This window comes from Monodelphis domestica, chromosome 3, assembly GCF_027887165.1.
Source record: "Monodelphis domestica isolate mMonDom1 chromosome 3, mMonDom1.pri, whole genome shotgun sequence".
Lineage (NCBI taxonomy): Eukaryota > Metazoa > Chordata > Mammalia > Didelphimorphia > Didelphidae > Monodelphis > Monodelphis domestica.
Genome location: NC_077229.1, coordinates 275126560 through 275147544, shown reverse-complemented (window position 1 = coordinate 275147544; position 20985 = coordinate 275126560). Strand labels below are relative to the sequence as shown.

Genomic DNA, 20985 nt, shown 5'->3' with positions numbered 1-20985 from the left:
TAGATCCAGTGGGATCCTGAATTCTATCTTATCCAACAGGGTAAGAAAAAAAGGGAAATTAAGGAGGGGGAGGGGGAAGGGAGTATAAAAAGGGAGGGAAGGAGAGGGGGGAGGGGAAAGGAGCATAAAAAGGGAAGGACTAGAAACGGAAGCATACCAAGGGAGGGGACTTGGGGGACTGACCTAAAGTAAATCACTGGTTCAAAAGGATATAGCTAGGGAAGAAAGGTCAGAACTAGGGGAAGATATCAAAATGCCAGGGAATCCACAAGTGACAAAACGTAGACAAATAGCAGATTGGATTAGAACCCAAAACCCTACCATATGTTGTCTTCAAGAAACACATATGAGGCGGGTTGACACTCACAAGGTTAGAATTAAAGGATGGAGTAAGACCTTTTGGGCCTCAAATGATAGAAAGAAGGCAGGAGTTGCAATCATGATATCTGACAAAGCCAAAGCACAAATAGACCTGATCAAAAGGGATAGGGAAGATAAATATATTCTGTTAAAAGGGAGTATAGACAATGAGGAAATATCACTAATCAACATGTATGCACCAAACAGAATAGCATCCAAATTTCTAATGGAGAAACTAGGAGCATTGAAGGAGGAAATAGACAGTAAAACCATATTAGTGGGAGACTTGAACCAATCACTATCAAATTTAGATAAATCAAACCAAAAAAAATAAATAAGAAAGAGGTAAAAGAGGTGAATGAAATCTTAGAAAAATTTGAGTTAATAGTCAAATGGAGAAAAATAAATAGGGACAAAAAGGAATACACCTTCTTTTCAGCACCACATGGCACATTCACAAAAATAGATCATACTCTAGGTCACAGAAACATAGCACTCAAATGCAGAAAAGCAGAAATAATAAATGCAACCTTTTCAGATCATAAAGCAATAAAAATATTGATCAGTACGGGTACGTGGAGAGCCAAATCAAAAATTAATTGGAAATTAAATAATATGATACTCCAAAATTGATTAGTTAGAGAAGAAATCATAGGAACAATTAATAATTTCGTTGAGGAAAATGACAATGGTGAGACATCCTTTCAAACCTTATGGGATGCAGCCAAGGCAGTACTTAGAGGAAAATTCATATCTCTGAGTGCATATATTAACAAATTAGGGAGGGCAGAGATCAATGAATTGGAAATGCACATCAAAAAACCTGAAAATGAACAAATTAAAAAACCTCAGAAGAAAATGAAACTAGAGATCCTAAAAATTAAGGGAGAAATTAATAAAATCGAAAGTGATAGAACTATTAAACTAATAAACAAGACTAGAAGCTGGTACTTTGAAAAAACAGACAAAATAGACAAAGTACTGGTCAATCTAATTTAAAAAAGGAAAGAAAAAAGGCAAATTAACAGCATCAAGGATGAAAAGGGGGACCTCACCTCCAATGAAGAGGAAATTAAGGCAATCATTAAAAACTACTTTGCCCAACTATATGGCAATAAATACACCAACCTAGGTGATATGGATGAATATTTACAAAAATATAAATTGCCTAGACTAACAGAAGAAGAAATAGATTTCTTAAATAATCCCATATCAGAAAAAGAAATCTAACAGGCCATCAAAGAACTTCCTAAGAAAAATTCCCCAGGGTCTGATGGATTCACAAGTGAATTCTATCAAACATTCAAAGAACAGCTAACCCCAATACTATACAAACTATTTGACATAATATGCAAAGAGGGAGTTCTACCAAATTCCTTTTATGACACAAACATCGTTCTGATCCCAAAGCCAGGCAGGCCAAAAACAGAGAAAGAAAATCATAGACCAAACTCCCTAATGAATATAGATGCAAAAATCTTAAATAGGATACTAGCAAAAAGACTCCAGCAAGTGATCACAAGGGTTATTCACTATGACCAGGTAGGATTCATACCAGGAATGCAAGGATGGTTCAGTATTAGGAAAACCATCCACATAATTGACCATATTAACAAGCAAACTGACAACAATCACATGATTATTTCAATAGACGCAGAAAAAGCCTTTGATAAAATACAACACCCATTCCTATTAAAAATACTAGAAAGCATAGGAATAGAAGGGTCGTTCCTAAAAAAATAGACAGTATATATCTAAAACCATCAACTAATATCATCTGCAATGGGGATAAACTAGATGCATTCCCAATAAGATCAGGAGTGAAACAAGGATGCCCATTATCACCTCTATTATTTGATATTGTACTAGAAACACTAGCAGTAGCAATTAGAGAAGAAAAAGAAATTGAAGGCATTAAAATAGGCAAGAAGGAGACCAAGTTATCACTCTTTGCAGATGACATGATGGTCTACTTAAAGAATCCTAGAGATTCAACCAAAAAGCTAATCAAAATAATCAACAACTTTAGCAAAGTTGCAGGATACAAAATAAACCCACATAAGTCATCAGCATTTCTATATATTTCCAACACAGCTCAGCAGCAAGAACTAGAAAGAGAAATCCCACTCAAAATCACCTTAGACAAAATAAAATACTTAGGAATCTATCCCCCGAAACAAACACAGGAACTATATGAACACAACTACAAAACACTCTCCACACAACTAAAACTAGACTTCAACAATTGGAAGAACATTAACTGCTCATGGGTAGGATGAGCCAATATAATAAAAATCACCATCCTACCCAAACTCATTTATCTATTTAGTGCCATACCCATTGAAGTTCCAAAATTTTTTTTTACTGATTTAGCAAAAACCATAACAAAGTTCATTTGGAAGAACCAAGGGTCAAGGATATCCAGGGAAACAATGAAAAAAAAAATACAAAGGAAGGGGGCCTTGCAGTCCCAGATCTCCGACTATATTATAAAGCAGCAGTCATCAAAACAATTTGGTACTGGCTAAGAGACAGAAAGGAGGATCAGTGGAATAGACTCGGGGTAAGTGACCCCAGTAAGACAGTATATGACAAACCCAAAGAGTCCAGCCTCTGGGACGAAAACCCACTATTTGACAAAAACTGCTGGGAAAACTGAAAGACAGTGTAGGAGAGATTAGGTTTGGATCAACACCTCACACCCTAAACCAAGATAAATTCAAAATGGGTGATTGACTTGAACATAAAGAAGGAAACTATAAGAAAATTAGGCGAACACAGAATAGTATACATGTCAGACCTTTGGGAAGGGAAAGACTTAACTCAATAACTTAAAATGATATATATCCCTATAAGAAAAGAGGTCATTGGTAATTCTTAAAAATTGTTATTACCTGTATTGCTGGTGGAATTGTGAATTAATTCAACCATTCTGGAGGGCAATTTGGAACTATGCCCAAAGGGCACTAAAAGACTGTCTGCCCTTTGATCCAGCCATACCACTGCTAGGTTTGTACCCGAAAGAGATAATAAGGAAAAAGAATATTCATAGCTGTGCTCTTTGTGATGGCAAAAAGCTGGAAAATGAGGGGATGCCCTTCAATTGGGGAATGGCTGAACAAATTGTGGTATATGTTGGTGATGGAATATTATTGTGCAAAAAGGAATAATGAACTGAATGAATTCCATGGGAACTGGAATGACCTCCAGGAATTGATGCAGAGTGAGAGGAGCAGAACCAGGAAATCATTATACACAGAGACTGATACACTGTGGTACAATCGAAGATAATGGACTTCTCCATTAGGGACAATGCAATGTCCCTCAACAATCTGCAGGGATCTGAAAAACACTATCCACAAGCAGAGGATAAACTGTGAGAGTAAAAACACTGAAGAAAAGCAACTGCCTGACTATAGGGGTGGAGGGGATATGACGGAGGAGAGACTCTAAATGAACACTCTAGAGCAAATACCAACAACACGGAAATGGATTCGAGTCAAGAACACATGTGATACCTAGTGGAATCATGCGCCAGCTATGAGAGAGTTGGTGGGAAGGGGTGGGGGGGAGGAAAAGAAAATGATTTTTGTTTCCAATGAATAATGTTTGGAAATGACCAAATAAAATAATGTTAAAAAAAAGGAAAAGGAAAAGGAAATCAAAGTAAATATTTAACAAGTACAAAAGTCAAACAGAAGCAAAATCAAAACAGCAAATAACATTGAACAAAAGAGAAACATAACTTTCATGCAAATATCAAACTTAAAATACTCTTATCAGCTAAAAGAGAACATTGTACTACTATTGCAAAACATACACATTAAACTTAGAGAAAAAATTTTGAAAATTTGAAATTTGAAAATCACAATAAACACAACATTGTATAAGTTTTACAATGAAAATCAAACCAAACATTAAACTCACCTATGCAAATACATGTAACACTAGATATTAGTAAATACATAATTTACATATATACATATATTACATACATACAAAATTACATGTATGCTTTCTTACTTCTTCATAATCTTGATGCCTTTCCTCTGAATTTATCTTCAATTTACCTCAAATATATCTTTTTTGTCTATAGTTGTTTGTACCTTGTCTCCCCCCCAAGTTCTCTCTTTTATCCTGGTCCCTCACACAAAGATGATCCCTCACTTTGTTCACCATTGGCTGGTCACTAGAGAATTACAATTTTATCTTGAAAGCTAGCTAATTGGAATGTACAATTTACAAACCCAATTATCCTAATTATTCAAGCAGGGTTTAACCAATCAGAACAAGGACTCTTTCAATCCTATCTATTTGCATAATTCTTTTCTTCAACCAATCAAAGGAAGAGAAGGTTATATACTGTTCTTAAGATTCACTTTCTAGAAGTCACTTTTTTTTTTGTTTAATAAAACCCTTACCTTCCGTCTTGGAGTCAATACTGTGTATTGGTTCCAAGACAGAAAGAGTGGTAAGGGCTAGGCAATGGAGCTTAAGTGACTTGCCCAGGGTCACACAGCTAGGAAGTGTCTGAGGCCAGATTCTCCTGTCTCTAGGCCTGGCTCTCCCAAATCCACTCAGCTACCCAGCTGTCCCTAGAAGTCACTTCTTATCTCATTTGTGAAATGTACTTTACTCATTGAAGTCCATGCTATCTGTGATAGAGACATGAGAGAGAAGTTTTGCAGGATTTGTGGACCAAGATGCAAAGAATGAAAAGCCAGGGTTCCAACAGAATGTCCCCAGTTGGTGGCAGTTGAGCTGACAGGGGGGAGGGGTTTCTGGTCTCTGTGTCTCTGACTGGAAGCCACTCTTTCTCCCTGGAGGTTTGAAGCTGGCTGACTTTTGTGAGGCTGACTTGGCTTTTGGACTTTGCCTCTGGCTCTGAGTAGTGGAAGCTGACCAGGGGAGAAGCTTTTGAGTTGGTGGTCTATAAGAGAGTTGAGCTGGCCAGGAGCAAAGGAGAAACTTTAAACTTTGTTTCTTTCTGGGGTTAATTTGAGAGACCTGACTGATTTGTGAAGAAGACGAAAGAAGATTTTGAACTGCTGTTGTCCTCCATCTTCATAACTGTCTAAGAGTCACATTTGTGACTCCCCAAACCCTCAATTTTATCTCATTTAGATTAGGGAAATTCCTCATCCTTCTTACCTCAGTTTCCCATCCTGTTATCCCAATAAACCCCTTGACTGAGAAAGCAACTAGAGTATCATTATAATTCAACTCAGGAGGGTGGGAAGGAGCCAAAGGCTTCAAGGAAGATTGGGGAGGTGAGGGAGGCAAGGGAGTGAGTGAAGAAGGAAGGAGGTTAGGAAATACATTGATCCATCCATCATCAATAGGGATCAATAGGCAAACCCCAGAGCAAATCCCAGAGCAATCCCTTATAAGCAGTAGTCTCCTGTATACCAGCATCCCTGTGTGTGTGGCATCCCCCAGCATTTCTCTGTTCTCCCTCCATCACAAATAAGCAGGTTTAGGTTCCTGAAGCAGCCTCTCTAGCCACAGCCAGCCAGAGAACACAGTCATTGCTGAAGAAACAGGTTCCCCTCAGTTTATCCTCTCTAGTTCAAACAGTAATATAAGTTTTCTTGAGCTTACACTCTTTATTACATATCTCTATTCCTCACATAGACCCAAAACAAGACCTGAATGTGGAGCCCTAAAGGAAGAATATTTTTGGCGATCCAGGTCCTGAGAGACTCAGAATTCCTTGTAGTCATCTTCTGCTTTCCTGAAGTTACTTAAGTCAGGGTGACATTTTGGGTGAAATAATCTCCAATCATATAACATTAGGTTCTAATAGTATTATTATTGTTGTTGTTGAGTCATTTTAGTTACATCTGACTCTTTGTGATCCCATTTAGGGTTTTCTTGGCAAAGGTACTTGAATGATTTACCATTTCCTTCTCCAGCTCATTTTACAGATTAGTAAACTGAGGTAAACAAGGTTAAAGACTTGCCTAGAGTGAGGAACTGTCTGAAGTCAGATTTGACCTTAAGATATTGAGTCTACCTGACTCCAGATCTAGAATTCTATCCACTATGCCACCTAACTTCCCCCAAATGATATTAATAAGTGATAAATAGAAATCCAAACAAACCTGGGTGCCTGGGAAGATACTGATACTTTTGATAGAAATTGGGAAGTTAGGAGAAGGGAAAGATTTTTGAGGGAGAGAGAGTTCAGTTTTGGACATGTTGAATATTAGAGGACTGTGGTACATTCAGTTCCAGACATCTAATAGGCAATTGAAAATCTAAGAGGAAAGGTCAGAAGAGAGGTTAGGGAAAGACAGATAGATATGAGAATTGTATGCATAGAGATAATTGATAATTAGATCACCAAGACAAATAGGGTAAAGGGAAAAAAGAGTCTAAGTGAGAGCCTTCAGGGACACCCAAGTTTAGTGGATGGGGACCAAACAAAGGAACTTGAGAAGTAGCAGCTCATCAGGTAGGAAAAGAACTAAGAGAAAATGGTGTCCCAGAAATCTAGAGAGAAGAGAATCTCAAAGACAAGAGGTGGTGGATGTGTTAAGGGTAAATTTTAGGGTTGAGACTGAATATATTTTTTAGTTAGTTGTCAGGGGTTTAAATTCTAAATCCCAATGAAATACACAAGTCAGAATGGAATTTTATGGTGGTTTATTTACAATAGAAAGAAGAAATTAAGAATGAGGGAGAGAGAGAGAAAGGGAAGAAGATCTGCTCCAGCCTGGTCTGAGCCAGGGGGAGGTCAGAGGCCTCAGCCAAGGGGTCTTCCCAGAAGATTAAATCTAGCTCAGCTTCCAGCCAGGCCTCCTCCAAGATGAGGGGCCTCCTTGAAGGCTAGTGCCTCCAGAAAGAGCCAAGGAAAAGGGGAGTCAGCCTTACACACTCACCATGTGGTCATCTAAGGGAAGCAGTCTGAGGTCCCATGCTTAAGCTCCTCCAAGTCAAGTTCCACTGTCCAAAAAGTCCTCTCACAGGAAGTGATGCAAAATATAAAGGCAGTTCTTTAAACTTGGCTTTGGACAGCCCAGGGGGGCAGTCAGTTGTTTCTGATTTGTCACTTGCTAGCACACATGGGTCATAGACCTTCCTCCCCCACAGTTAATCCTTAAGTGAGGGTGTATACATTCCTGGTTGCTAAAATTCTAAAGACTAAGCAGGGTGGAGTAAATCTAAAATTCACAGATGATGTCAAAAGCTGCAGAGAGATCAAGAAGGATTAGGATTGAAACAGTCATTGGATTTGGTAATTAGAAAACCATTGGTAATTTTAGAGTGAGCTGGAAGTCTTGAATTCAAATCTACATGTATGAACCAGGGCAAGTCACTTGAAAAAAAAATAACTTTATTTTTGCTTCAGTTTCCTTATTTGTAAAACGGGGATAACAATAGCACCACCTCCCAGGATAGTTGTGAGGATCAAATGAAATAATATTTGTAAAGTGCTTGACATAATAGGTTTTATATAAATATTATTGTTATTGCCATTATTATAGTTGAACAGATAGGAGGTGAACAAGAAGAGAACAATGTCAGGAAAACCCAGAAAGAATAGAGTAACTAGGAGAAGAAGGCAATTAATAGTGTCAAATGCTACAGAGAAGTCAAGAAGGATGAAGATTAGGGGAGAAAAAAAAGTTGGATTTGCAATCAAAAGAGCATTGGGGCCCTTCTTATGCCTTTTCTCTCTGGAGAAGCTGTGGGATATTAGAGCATGGACCATGGGAAAGGTAGGACTAAGACTGGGGAACAGGGAAGGGGAGAACTGGTCAGTGTCTTGGGTCTAATTCTCCACCCCCACAGAATCAGGAGGGAGCAGAGATGGTGTAGGACTTGAAGGACATTCACATCCCAGGATGCCATCACTCTGGCTATATCAAACTTAGGAAGATCTGACCTGCCCAAAGCACATCCAAAACTATTGCCGGATCTCAGAACTGAATCTATCTCACTGCTGACAACCTTGTGCCAAGAATTGACAGCCTCATCAGGGACAAGAAACATTGAACTCTCTTCCCTGTCTCAAGAGACCTGATGTGTTTCTCCCTGAGTGATAGTTCTGGAGGAGCCACCTAATGGGTTTACCTTCTCTGGATCACCACCACTACCAGCTATCATTCTCCCTAATTTCATTGGATAATTAAAGTTGGAAAAATGTAGACTGACAAATATTACTTTCCCCACTATCCCTACCCCATATTTTGCTGGAGGGTGAGGCACATGGACCATGTGATTTCTCATTAGTTTTCCTCTCTAGCTAGTTTCCCTCCAAAGTTGGGAGGAACTAGTATCTATCCCAGGAATTTTCATATATTTTTATTATTTCTGTAGGGGAGAAGTGAAAAAGAGATCATTGGTAATTTTGGAGAGAGCAATTACAAATGAATGTTAAAATTGGAAGCCAGATCACCAAAGGTTTAGAAGAGGATTAAAGGAGCATAAACCTAAGCACGGAGGCTAAATGGTTTTCTTAGGAGTTTATCAAAGGAAGAGAGGAGAGATATAGGAAAATAGCTAGTGAAGATATTAGGATAAAGTGAGGACTCCTTTTTTCTTATTTGTTTTTTTTTTAGATTTTACATATACAATAGTGTATAAAAACATCTTTCCATTTTAGTCATTTTGTGAAAGAGAACCTGAACATGAAGAAATACAGTGAAATATAATATGTTTTGATCTGAATTCAGATTCCATTAATTCTTTTTCTGAAGGCAGATGGCATTTTTCATCATGAGTCCTTGAGGATTGTCTTGGATCACTGTGTTGCTAAGAATAGCAAACTCATTCATAAATGTCAAGTGAAGATTTCTTAAGGATGATGGAAATATTTGTAGGCAACAGAAAAGGAGCCAATATAGAGAATCTGAAGATAAAAAAAGTGGGGAAAATATTAGGATAATTTCCTAGAGAAGTCAGGAGAGTATGGGAACAAGGATTAATATAAAGCAGTTGATTTTTAGAGGAGGGCCATTTCTTCATTAGGGACTGGAATCAAAAAGAAGATAGTGGGGGAAGATGAATGAATGATTGAGATAAGGAGGAGGAAGAGGAAAAGGAAAATTTTCAAAAACATTCTTAATTTTTTTGGTGAAGTATGAGGTCAAATGTTCACCTAAGAGGATCAGAGAAGGGAGTACAATGGGGACCACACAGAAATAAAAGTAATTCAAACAGGCACTGTGATGATTGACTTGGGGAACTGATTGGGGGAGTGGAAGTATGATCTTGCTTCTGGAGTAAGGGTCCAATTGAGATTAGAGAATTTAAATTTGTGGCAGACCCAGGAAGCACAGTTTTGTTATTTTTCTCCAATCCCATTCAGTTGCATGTATGTTGAAGTTGGGCCAACTGGTGAGAGTAATCCAAGGCCTGGATTTGGCAAGGGTATTTGACAAAGACTTAGCAATAGCACCAGGGGGCAAAGGATTCAGGAATATAGTGTTGAGTTGAAGTGGTTTACCAAAGGATAGAGATTGGAAAAGGAAGAGATTTATATTAGATGCAGGGGTGATGGCCTGGGAAAGAACTGAAGGCTAGAGAGAATAGAAGTTACAGTAAAAAAGAACAGTCTGAGGTTAAGGCATTGGGAAAGATGAAATGACAGAAGATTATGATCAGGCAAAGGAATTCCAGAGTACATGAACATGGAAATGGAACACTTGAAGGTGTCAGTAATATCAAAAGTATGATTATGCTTGTAGAGATGTAGAGTGGAGATATAGACCATAGGAATTGAGTAGATTGATGAATTGTGGAGATAGGGTACTTGTATATTTTAATCTGAATGTTGAAATCTTCTAGTGTGAGTAGAAGGAGATAGAAAGGAGAGGAAGAATGTGTTCTAGGTACTGAACTAATTGAGAAAAGAAAGAGAATGTCTTGAAGGTTGATAGATAATAGCCACCAATATCTAGTTTGGGTAGTAAATTTGGATAGTGTGAATCTTAAAGGAAAAGAGAATGTAAAATAAATTAAGCAGAACCTGGAAAACAACTGACATGATGATTACAAAAATTAAAATAAAAAAAATCTAAATGCTTGTAAAAAGATCAATAAGATTGGTCTAGGAGAGGGGATGAGAACATGTACTTTCCATCCTTCTTTGTGGAGATGGGGTCAGAGATGTTGTGGGATATCACATATACTGAAACTCAGTTAATAATTTAATTTTGCTAACCTGCTTCCCCCCATTTCTTTTATTCTTTATCATGAGTTGGATGATGGGAAAAAAATGAAAGAAAAAAGAAAAAAGAAAGGTAATGTTAAAAGCAAAAGATATAAATGAAAAAAGTTTTAAACATTTTTTGAAAAGCAATAATTTTTGTTTGTGACAATAACATTTTTATGTAAAAAATAAAAAATTTTCATTTCTATTTTAAAAAATCATCTAGCCTAATTTTCTCAATATGCTGGCAAGAAAAGTAAGTTGAAAGAAGTAAAGAGACTTGCTTAAGATCATACAGTTGAGGGCAGCTGGGTGGCTCATTGGATTGAGAGTCATTCCCGGAGATAGGAGGTCCTAGGTTCAAATCTGGCCTCAGACACTGCCTAGCTGTGTGACCCTGGGCCATTCTTCTGTGTTAGAACCAAAACACAGTATTGATTCTAAGATGGAAGGTAAGGGTTTAAAAAAAATAAAAAGATGATAGTTATTAAGTTGAAAAGCTAGGATTCAAATTCTGGTCCTCTGAGCTACCTGATTTAGACATGATGTTGTGGACAAAATACTGAACTTAAGATAGCTAGCAGTTATATAGCTCTTTAAGGTTTGCAAAGCATTTTCCATATTTTTTTTCTCATTTCATCCCCACAACAGTCATGGGAAGGATATGCTATAATTACTCCCATTTTACTGAGATGAAAACTGAAGCTGACAGAGGATAAATTACTTGCCTGCAGGTATGTGAGTCAGAATTTGAACTCCAGTCTTCCTGATTCCATATCTAGTGCTCTATCTTCCAACCACCTAACTGCCTCTGTAGAAGGTTTTGGCACTCAGTTTCTTGGGACTGATGATACCTGCAGTGCCTACTGTGGAAGAGAGAAGTACTGAAGGAAATACAAGGACTGGATTTGCAGTGTTATCTCATGCAAGTAGAAGATAGAACTCTGGCTGCCAACGGGGGATGGGAATGGAATCTCCAGCTAAGAAAAGGAGGTAAGAAGTTGGAGATTCAGTCTTTTCCCTTTTGAACTGAGGAGGAAAGGAACAATTCTCACTGAGCTTATCTAGCTACAAATCCCTCATTGAACAGAAGAGATTCAGACTATCTGTCTTATAGTGGTTGGATAGAGACTTTTTTCCCTTTGGGGAAGGAGATAGATTATCCATCAAAACATTTCCTTCAAAATCTATATCTCTGTGCCAAGAAATATATCATCTTGAATATACAAAGAAACTAAGGTCATCTGGGATTTAGTCCCTAAACTTGAGCTTCAAACCCCTGAAGAAACTCTAGGTGGAAATAGTTCAGGGATTTCTTGTTCCCTCTTTCTTGATCTATTATACCAAACCCCTTATCTAATAAATAGATATTTTAACTGAGAAACCAGATCTTCTTCAATGAACTACTGAACTAAGGGTATCATAGATAATATTAACAGAGATTTGAAGGGGATTTTCCCTTACCCTTCAGCTCTGGTCAGATCCAACTACATTTTCTCTAGGACAGCTCTGCCTGGGAGGGAAGTGGTCTTCTTCTTTCTTCTTTCTTCTTTCTTCTTTCTTCTTCTTCTTCTTCTTCTCCTTCTCCTCCTCCTCCTCCTCCTCCTCCTCCTCCTCCTCCTCTTCTTCTTCTTCTTCTTCTTCTTCTTCTTCTTCTTCTTCTTCTTCTTCTTCTTCTTCTTCTTCTTCTTCTTCTTCTTCTCCTTCTCCTTCTCCTTCTCCTTCTCCTTCTCCTTCTCCTCCTCCTCCTCCTCCTCCTCCTCCTCCTCCTCCTCCTCCTCCTCCTCCTTCTCCTTCTTGTAGCATCCCAAGCATATTCACATCTATGAAATATAAATGACTGTATGGCGACTGGTCTCCAAGCATAAGGTTATACCAATGAGGTTTGTGAATGTAACCTTGAACTGGCCAGGTGGCCCTTGGCTAAGACAAACTCATTAACATGCTCGGACTCAATTCCCCAGGAAAGCGCGGTTTGCAATCTACACGCCCAAAGGTGTTCCCTCTACCTTGCCACCCAATCTTAATTGTCTATACTTTGTGATGTGGGTACTAAGTCCTTGGGAGTACCGCCCAAGCAGGACAGGAATAAATTCAGAGGCAATCCCATGAACTTCCTCTTGGCCTTTCTCCCCTTCCATGGAGCTCCACTGGGCTCCTCAATGACTATGTCTCTCTCTCCTCTTGACCTTCTCCTTCCCCGAGGCTGTAACCATCTCGGCCTGCATTTCCTATCTTAATCTCCTCATCCACCTCCTGTTCCTTTGTACTCATACTTTCCTATCAAAGGGAATATCATAGGGTTTGCCTGCCCTATTCAAACACTGACTTGTCCGTGTCTTTCATTTCCACCCTGGTTCTCGGTTCCTACCTCTCCTCGGGTCCCATCACAAAGGTGAGCCCCTTCCCTTGTGGGACCCTGCTGGTCAGGGAAGTCCATTAAGGAAAACCCCACACTTCTCCTCCTCCTTCTCCTTCTCCTCCTCCTTCTTCTCCTTCTCCTTCTCCTCCTCCTCCTTCTTCTTCTTCTCCTCCTCCTCCTCCTCCTCCTCCTCCTCCTTCCACTCCCCCTCCCAGTTAATGTTTTTCCAATTACTCAAATCTAGTTTTAGTTGTGTGGAAAGTGTTTTACAGTTGTGTTCATATAGTTCCTGTGTTTGTCTTGGCAAATAGATTCCCAAGTATTTTATTTTGTCCAAGGTGATTTTGAATGGAATTTCGCTTTCTAATTCCTGCTGCTGAGATGTGTTAGAGATATATAGAAATGCTGATGACTTGTGTGGGTTTATTTTGTATCCTGCAACTTTGCTAAAATTGTTGATTACTTTGGTGTTCTTCTTTATCTATTCCCTCCCTCTCAGTTACCTGTCAAACTTTGGTTCCTTATCCCCTGCCAGTACACTACCTTATAGGACTGTTGTCAGGGCAAAAGAGATAGCAAAGGTAAAATGTTTTGCAAACCTTAAAGTGTTATGTCATTACATTGGTTGGCCCAAAAGTCTTCATGCAATTTTAAGTTATTCATGCTCAAAATTGCACCAAAGGGCAGCTAAGTAATCCAGTGGATAGAGTGGCAGGCTTGGAATGGGGACGGCCTGGGTTCAAGTCTGATCTTGGCCATTTCCTTAGCTGTGTGACCCTGGGCAAATCACTTAACTCTGATTGCCTAGCCCTTGCCACTTGTCTTAGAACTGATATTAAAATAGAAGGTAAGGATTTTTTTTTTAATGCACCAAGACTTTTTGTAATATTCCATGTCCCATAATAATAATAATAATATATGGCACCTTGTGCTATATATATCACATATTATAATTTCTACTACACTATTTTTTCTCTGTGTTCCAGCTCAGTGGAGCAATGATCAGGGAAGGTCCAAGTAAAAAGCCCAGTAGGAGCTCCTCCTTTACAATGCACAGCATTGTACCTGAAAGATTGATGAAATATTTGTGACAAAGACCCTGCCTACAAACTTTCATCTCTCTTACACTTTTGTGTCAGCCTGGCTCTAACTTCTATTAGAGTTCTGACCAAACAGGGCCCAGTGCTTGGAGTACTTTGAGATTTGCATTTCCTGGTGGCTGTGCTGGTAAGTAATAGAACCCAGCAGAGAGCTACCCCATAGGGCAGTGATGGCGAACCTATGGCATGGGTGCCAAAGATGGCATAAAAAGCACTTTCTGTGGGCACTTGGCCACCCCTCCCAACCCCCCCCCCTCAACTCCCCCCCCCCCCCCCCCCCCCCGCCCCTGCCAGAGTTCATTACTAGAAAGGCAGAGGGTAGGGAGTTGCTGCTCCCTTTCCCCTCTCCACTGTGTTGGATGACATTTTTCACATACCTCACCCCTCTGCCCAGCAGTCAATGGGAGCCCACAGGAGGGGTAAGGAGGACAGTTCACAGGCAAAAGAGCTGGAGCAGAGCAGAGTGCTGAGCTACTCCCCTCTCTCTCTCTCTACTGAGGAAATTCCTCGCTTCACCCCCCTCTGCCCAGCAACCCAATGGGAGAGATTCCTCCCTCTTCTGTGTGGGGTAAGGAGGGTCAGGAAGTGCCTGGCACTCAGTGGGGGGAGGGGCACTGCTCATGGTCTATTGGGAGGATGGGCACATCACTTGGTCGGGGTGGGGGGTGGGGTGAGGGCAGGGCCTAGCACTCTGACTCTAAAAGGTTTACCATTACTGCCTTTGGGCAGCTCCCACAAAGGGAGCTAAGGTTTCCAGAGCCAGTAGTTTGGAGGTACTTCTTGGTCAAATGTGTCCTTTATACTTTATGTATCATTCCCAACTTCCTTTAAGTTTTTTGTTTTGTTTTAAACTCTTACCTCCCACCTTAGAATCAATATTATGCATTGGTTCTAAGGCAGAAGAATGGTAAGTGATAGGCAATGGGGGTTGTGACCTGCCCAGGGTCACACAGCCAGGAAGTGACTAAGGCCACATTTGAACTCAGGACCTCCCATCTCTAGACTTGACTCTCAATCCACTAAGCTACTCAGCTGCCCCCTCCTTTAAGTTTTAACACACTCTCCCCAGGGAAACTGCAGACAAGGACAGAATGCACCAATGCAAGGACTCTAGGGGGAATAGACTAAAACTTAAAGAGTGATGGTAATATAGAGGACACATTCTTGCCATATCTTTTTATTTTTTATTTTTAAACCCTTCCCTTCTGTCTTAAAATCCATACTAAGAATCCACAGTAGGATAGGCAATGGGGATTAAGTGACCTGCCCAGGGTCACACAGCTAGGAAGTGCCTGAAGCCAAATTTGAGCTTAGGTTCTCCCACCTCCAGGCCTGGCTCTCTGTCCACTGGGTCACCTCATTGACTTGCCATATCTTTTTAGTAAATACCATATTCTAAAAGCTAATATGGTTCACCAGAATGATTGGTAATGGGAAGTGATCAAAGGGAGTTTAGGAGTGACAGCGTTCCAACCACTCAGGGTTACCCCAAAAACCCTGAGGAGAGAAGTAAGTAGTCATAAGCCTCTGGAATACAGAAACTGCTAGTTTGAAAGGAAGTAGAAAACTAAGCCCAAAGGAAGTGTTATAGTAGTCTAATGCCTGATCTCATTCTACTCTGGCCTTACCTTTCTGGGAAAATCCAACTGTGCCTTAATGACCTTAACTACAAAAAGGAAATCAGTAATATTGATTGCAGCAAGAAAAAATTTGTTTGAAAGGGTGAGGGGGGGAGGTGTCCCCACAACCTGCAAAATGTAGGTTATGGTGTTTTTATGTTGATATCACTTAACTCCCTTTATTAGTGAAAATACAATACAGTGAAAACATTGTTAGATTAGCTATCTGGAAATGCCAGTCTTGTAACTGATAAGTGAAGCTGTAGATAGAGTGCTAGGCTTGAAGTAAGGAAGCTGAAGTAAAGTTTCTATTCAGATAGTTATCAGCTGTGTGACTGAGCAAGTCAATTAACCTCTAATTGGAAAAGAAATACTTTTTTTTTAAATACATGGTCAAGTAATTTTCTTTTTTTCTAAACCTATTTCCTTAAGTATAAAATGAGAGGGTTTATACTTCCTTACAAAGAGACGATGATGCATATGGGAATTTGATTTGATTGAAAATGAATTTTTGCTGCATAAGTTTTATTTATTTTTTCCTCCAGTAGTGGGGAAAGGGGGTAGGGGAAAAAAAGGTAGGAATACAATAGCAAAAAATAAAATAAAATAAAAGGACTGTCACTGCAACATTAAAAAACAATTCATGAGAGAAGAGAAAACACCACAAAATGGAACAGCGTTGAAAGTTACCTTTACTTTTTAATAGTTACCCATACATAATAGATTCAGTTTGATATACAATCCTTTTTTTCTAGTCTACTATTTATAGGGAGATGCCTATTTAATTTAGTATTTATTAAGTTCAGAATTTGAAAAATCAAAATTTTAAATTAATAAATGAGACGATGGAACTAGATGACTTCTATGTATCCTGGGGATTCTCTAACATGGTGGCAGATGAATCTCCTGGACCCGCAAACCAGAATGATCAGCGGAGCCAAAAGTCTGCCATCCTTTTTTCCAAGTCCCCAAGTTAGTTGCAGGTACTGTACTTGCAAACAGCAATGCACACTTTTACCAAAAGATGGTGTGCGTTTTCAAACTTTCGGGGAGTTTTATCATAGCCAGAGGTAAGAACAACTCCGAGAAGGTATCAGACCCAGAGAATCAAAAACGTTGCGTCATACCAGTGGAGAGTCACTCTCTCGGTACACTCCCCAATCTTCCGCCAATGACTAACTCCTCCCTGGCTTTGGGTTTGGGTGAGAACTTCACGTCACCAAGTCAGGCCACCGCGCGTCAGGCTCACGAGGAGTACTCCCACTGGACTGGATATCCTGCCCGGAGTTGTTCTTGTTTTGTAGTTAGCAAATAAAATTGAGCGTGTCCCTAGCTGGACTGCCCATTAGAGACCACCTAGTTAAAGCTCCTTATTTTACAGATGAGAAAGATATTCGCTCCCTCTTCCTTCTCGCCACTCCTTTCTCTGCCCCCATGCGGGCAGGGAGCGATCTCTCTTCTTTTTGGACCACTGACCTTGTGGGTCCTTTAAGTCTCAACTAAAATCCTATTTCCTCCAGGAAGCCCTCTCCAATTCCTCTTAATTAAATGCCTTTCCTCTGTAATTATTTCCCATTTATCCTGATTATAGCTTGCTTTGTATATATTTGCTTGCATGTTCTTCCTTCCCACATTATATTGTAAGTTCTTTGTGGGCAAAGATTTGTCTTGTTTGCATCTGCAACACTTAGCCAAAGCCTGGCACACAATAGGTATTTAATAAACATTTATTGAAGTGAAAATGATTCGTTAAAGGCCAGAGCTAGAATTTGACCCCAGGCTCACATCGGTGGTCTTTCCTTTATAATCACACTATTCCTGAACTCTTGACAATTTAAATTTCTCTTGTTGGGGTTTTCGTTTTCAAAACAATTGTTGCCACACTTCATTTGGAGAAAAAGTTTTAAAGTCACCCACTCTCCAATGGGCCTTTGGTCTTTTGGAATAGCTCTTCCTATTCTCAGTTTCCTCTCCTTCCTTTCGGCCCACCCACCACCACCACCAACTGCCCCTATAGAAATGGAAAAATCGTTGAGGTCCCTGAAAATAACCCCCTTTCATAAATCATTCCAGAAAAAAGGAGGGGGCTGGATGGAAGTCCCAGAAACAACAAATGTAAAGTGAAGAGTGGAGGGAGGGAGGGTGGAGAAAGAGGAGGAGACCTCGCTAAAATCCATTCACTACCATGCTTGAGCAAAGGGCGGGGAGGAAAGTGACCAAAATGAAGGCGATGTGAATACACCACCACAATTATAATGATGCAAGGTGAGACAGAGATGGGGGGCGAGGAAACGACCCAAGATCGTATACAAGCATTGGAGAAAAGATCATTTTTAGCTTCTTGTGGAGGACGGCGCCCGAACTGAGGTTGAGGAAGGAAAGCTGCGGCTCTCCTTCCGGGGCTGCTACAACTCAAAATGCAGCTGCTCCTACAGTTCCCACTGCAGCTGCAGGGAACTCCCTAGCAGCCCAGCGGAGATGGCGGTGGGAGGACCTGAGTGGTGCAAAGAAGCACGAGGCACCGCCCCCTGGAGAGGGAGGGGAGAGGATGTGGGGCATGAGAGAACCACCCCACCTCACCTCGGGGGCGGCTATAGCTGCTACAGCAGCAGTAAAAGGGGTGGGCCTCCAGGAGGAGGAGGAGCTAAGACGGCCCTTTCTATTTTTTTCTTTTTCCCGCCCCCTCCCCGCCTCCTTCCTGACTTGCGCGTTGAGCCTGCTCCATCTGTCAGTCCGTCTGCTTCCAAAACTCTGCTGATGGTATCTCTAGTGGCTTCGCGGAGGACCTGGAAGTGACGGCTCCTGCCCCCTCCCGCACAGCTCTGCCCGGCCCGGCCCGCGTGCCCCCTGCGCCCCATCCCCCACATACCGTCGGGCTTCCGTGACCGCAGCCTACTGCGGCGGCTGCTGCGAAGACGGCGGGACCATGAAGACGCCTGGCCTCTGCCCCAGACTGCTGTTGGCTGCCGGCTTGGCGCTGCTTTGTCCCGTGCAGGTGAGCGTCCCTTCTCGCGATCTGGCACCTACGCGGGGGCAGGAGGGGAGGAGAGAGGAGGGAGGGAGGAAGCCCGGGCGCACTGTCCTGGAGAGAGGCTCCTTGGACTCTAGATGAACGTTTGTGTCGCCCGCCCCTGAGACGTGCCGGGCTCTTTAATTCCTGCTCGGGCTTCTGACCCCAACCCACTCTCGGGGCTGAGGGGGAGGGGCCCTACTGGCCCGCGACTACACTTTGGCCTCTGCGCCAAGTAGCAATTAGGAGGGGTCTTCTCGACTTTCCTTTGCGTCCCCTACATACACAACTTCTCTCTTTTCTCCCTCTCGGCTCTCCCTTCTTTTTCTTTTTTCTCTCTCCTTCCCCACCTCCTCTCCTGACCTTTCCCCCTCCTTTCCTCCCCTCTCACCATCCTCCTCTCTTTCTCGGCTTCCTTCTCCTCACCTTTCCTCCTCCATTCTTTTCCTATTCTCTCCTTCCTTTTCTTTCCTCTCTCCCCCTCTCCTTCTCTCTACCTCATCCACTTCCCTCCTTTCTCTCCCCTCTCTTCCTCACCTTTTTCTTTCTCCCTCTCCCCCTCCTCATACCTTCTGTCCCCTCTCTTTGTCTCTCCCTCTCTTTTCTATCAGTCTCTCCCTTCCATTTTCCTCCCCCCTCCCCTTCTGTTTCTTCTCTCTTCTTCTCTCTCTCCCACTTTCTCTTGCCCCCTTTCCCTCCTGTCCCCCGGGCTCTGTCATTACTTTATCCTCTCCCCTTCTTCGGGAGCGAAGGGAATTTCTGTGAGTGCTTGTGACCCGAGTTTTGCCCACGCTGGCCTGAAAGCTTTTTCAGTTAATCCTCTCCCAAGATTTGGAGATTAGAGAGATGTCTGAACCTCCCTGTGAAGAGAGGCGGGAAGGGGAGGGTAGAGAGTAGGGGCAAACTAAAAGGAAGAAAGTGCCCCTTGCCAGATGGGTCCTTATCAGATTTTTGGTTGGGCTGATTGCTAGCAAGATTCTCCACGATGTCTAGTTAGAGGGAATGAGTAAACTTAAAGACAAAAATGTTCTTAAATAATTGAAGGAAATGTTAAATTTTAGTCAGAATTTTAAAATAAAGGTTGTAATTTTTTGACCCTAAATTCACTCTTTCTTGAAATCTGTCTATAGACACTGCATTTCCCTCTTCTGCCAACACATTAATAAACTCTGATCTAGGCCAACTCCTCTTTTACAGGGTCTGAAAATTGAGGCCCATCACCATATTCTTCTGAATCCTAGGCCACTCACTGTTCTTTCCCAGTTTTGTCAAATGTTATGTTAGCATCATATCAGGGGCTTATCACACGTTTCATGCTTCATGCTTTAAAAAAAAATTTTTTTTTAAACCTTCCCTTCCCTCTTGGAATCAATACTGTGTATTGGCCCCAAGGCAGAAGAGTGGTAAGGGCTAGGCAATGGAGGTTAAGTGACTTGCCCAGGGTCACACAGCTAGGAAGTATCTAAAGTTGGATTTGAACCCAGGACCTCCCATCTCTGCTCCTGACTCTCAATCTACTGAGCCACCCAGCTTACCCCCTCTTCATACTTTTAAGGATTTTTCTATCCCCTGGTTGTGAGGGTAGGGTGTGGGGAAGGAGTGACCCTTGAGTTACTAAGCACCCCTGAGTCTCCTAAAAAAGGTGGATATGGATTCTCTATTCTCATCTCTTTTTAATAACTCTCAGAAGAACCTCCCCACCCATAGCTGTTAGACCTGTGATTTTATTGGTATTGGAACCTCACAGTTAAGGGAACTCCTTTAGCAATGAAGACTTGCACCTTCTCTTCAATAACTGAGAATAGCCTCAACCATTGAGGTTTTTGGAACTTCTAGGATCACCCAGACAATATGTGTCAAGGTGGGGCTTGAAGTCAAGTGCACACACTTTTTAATAAGAATACCATTATGAGGTCACAGTTGAACACAGCTAAAGTGGCTTCACTTTTATTAGATGAAAATGTATTGAGTACTGCCTCTGTTGCCTTGCACTGTAGTTAATTTTCTGAAGATTGGGGTTGATACCAGCCTCTATGAGAGCTGAAAAACTGGAGAGTCAAGCAGAAGCTTCCTCATAATGAATGTGTTTGCAACTTCTGAGTATTGTGGTTTACCCTTTCTTGAGAATAGTATATAGCTGTACATTTCTACTAAAAGGGTACATCCAGGTGTAGGATACCACAACTCTTAGCTTTTTATTACTAAACCTGGTAGTGAGGGTTTGTATACATAAAGAACTATATTTATTTTGGTCATTAAAAAAAAATCAGGTTAATACACTCATACTATACTACTCAAGAAAGGGTGAAGAGAGCTCCCCTCCCCCACCTTAATAATCTCACAGGAGCCAGATATCCTCATAAAGCTCCAGAAGG

General features: G+C 41.2%; 1 protein-coding gene and 1 long non-coding RNA gene across 3 annotated transcripts in view; one reads left to right on the top strand and one right to left on the bottom strand.

Annotated features, from left to right (window-relative positions):
* The window catches only part of LOC130458393 (uncharacterized), a 56605-nt gene extending 37984 nt beyond the window's left edge, over positions 1 to 18621 (bottom strand). Inside the window, exon 1 of the long non-coding RNA XR_008917696.1 lies at positions 18470 to 18621. This is a non-coding gene — a long non-coding RNA (uncharacterized LOC130458393). The remainder of the gene's footprint in view (positions 1 to 18469) is intronic.
* The window catches only part of NPC1 (NPC intracellular cholesterol transporter 1), an 82473-nt gene continuing 79806 nt past the window's right edge, over positions 18319 to 20985 (top strand). The window contains exon 1 of one of the 2 annotated variants that reach the window (XM_007487614.3): positions 18319 to 18595. In XM_007487614.3, coding sequence (XP_007487676.1) covers positions 18527 to 18595 — 69 coding nt within the window. In that variant the 5' untranslated portion in view covers positions 18319 to 18526. The remainder of the gene's footprint in view (positions 18596 to 20985) is intronic. The other variant, XM_016431660.2, reaches the window with a different exon arrangement.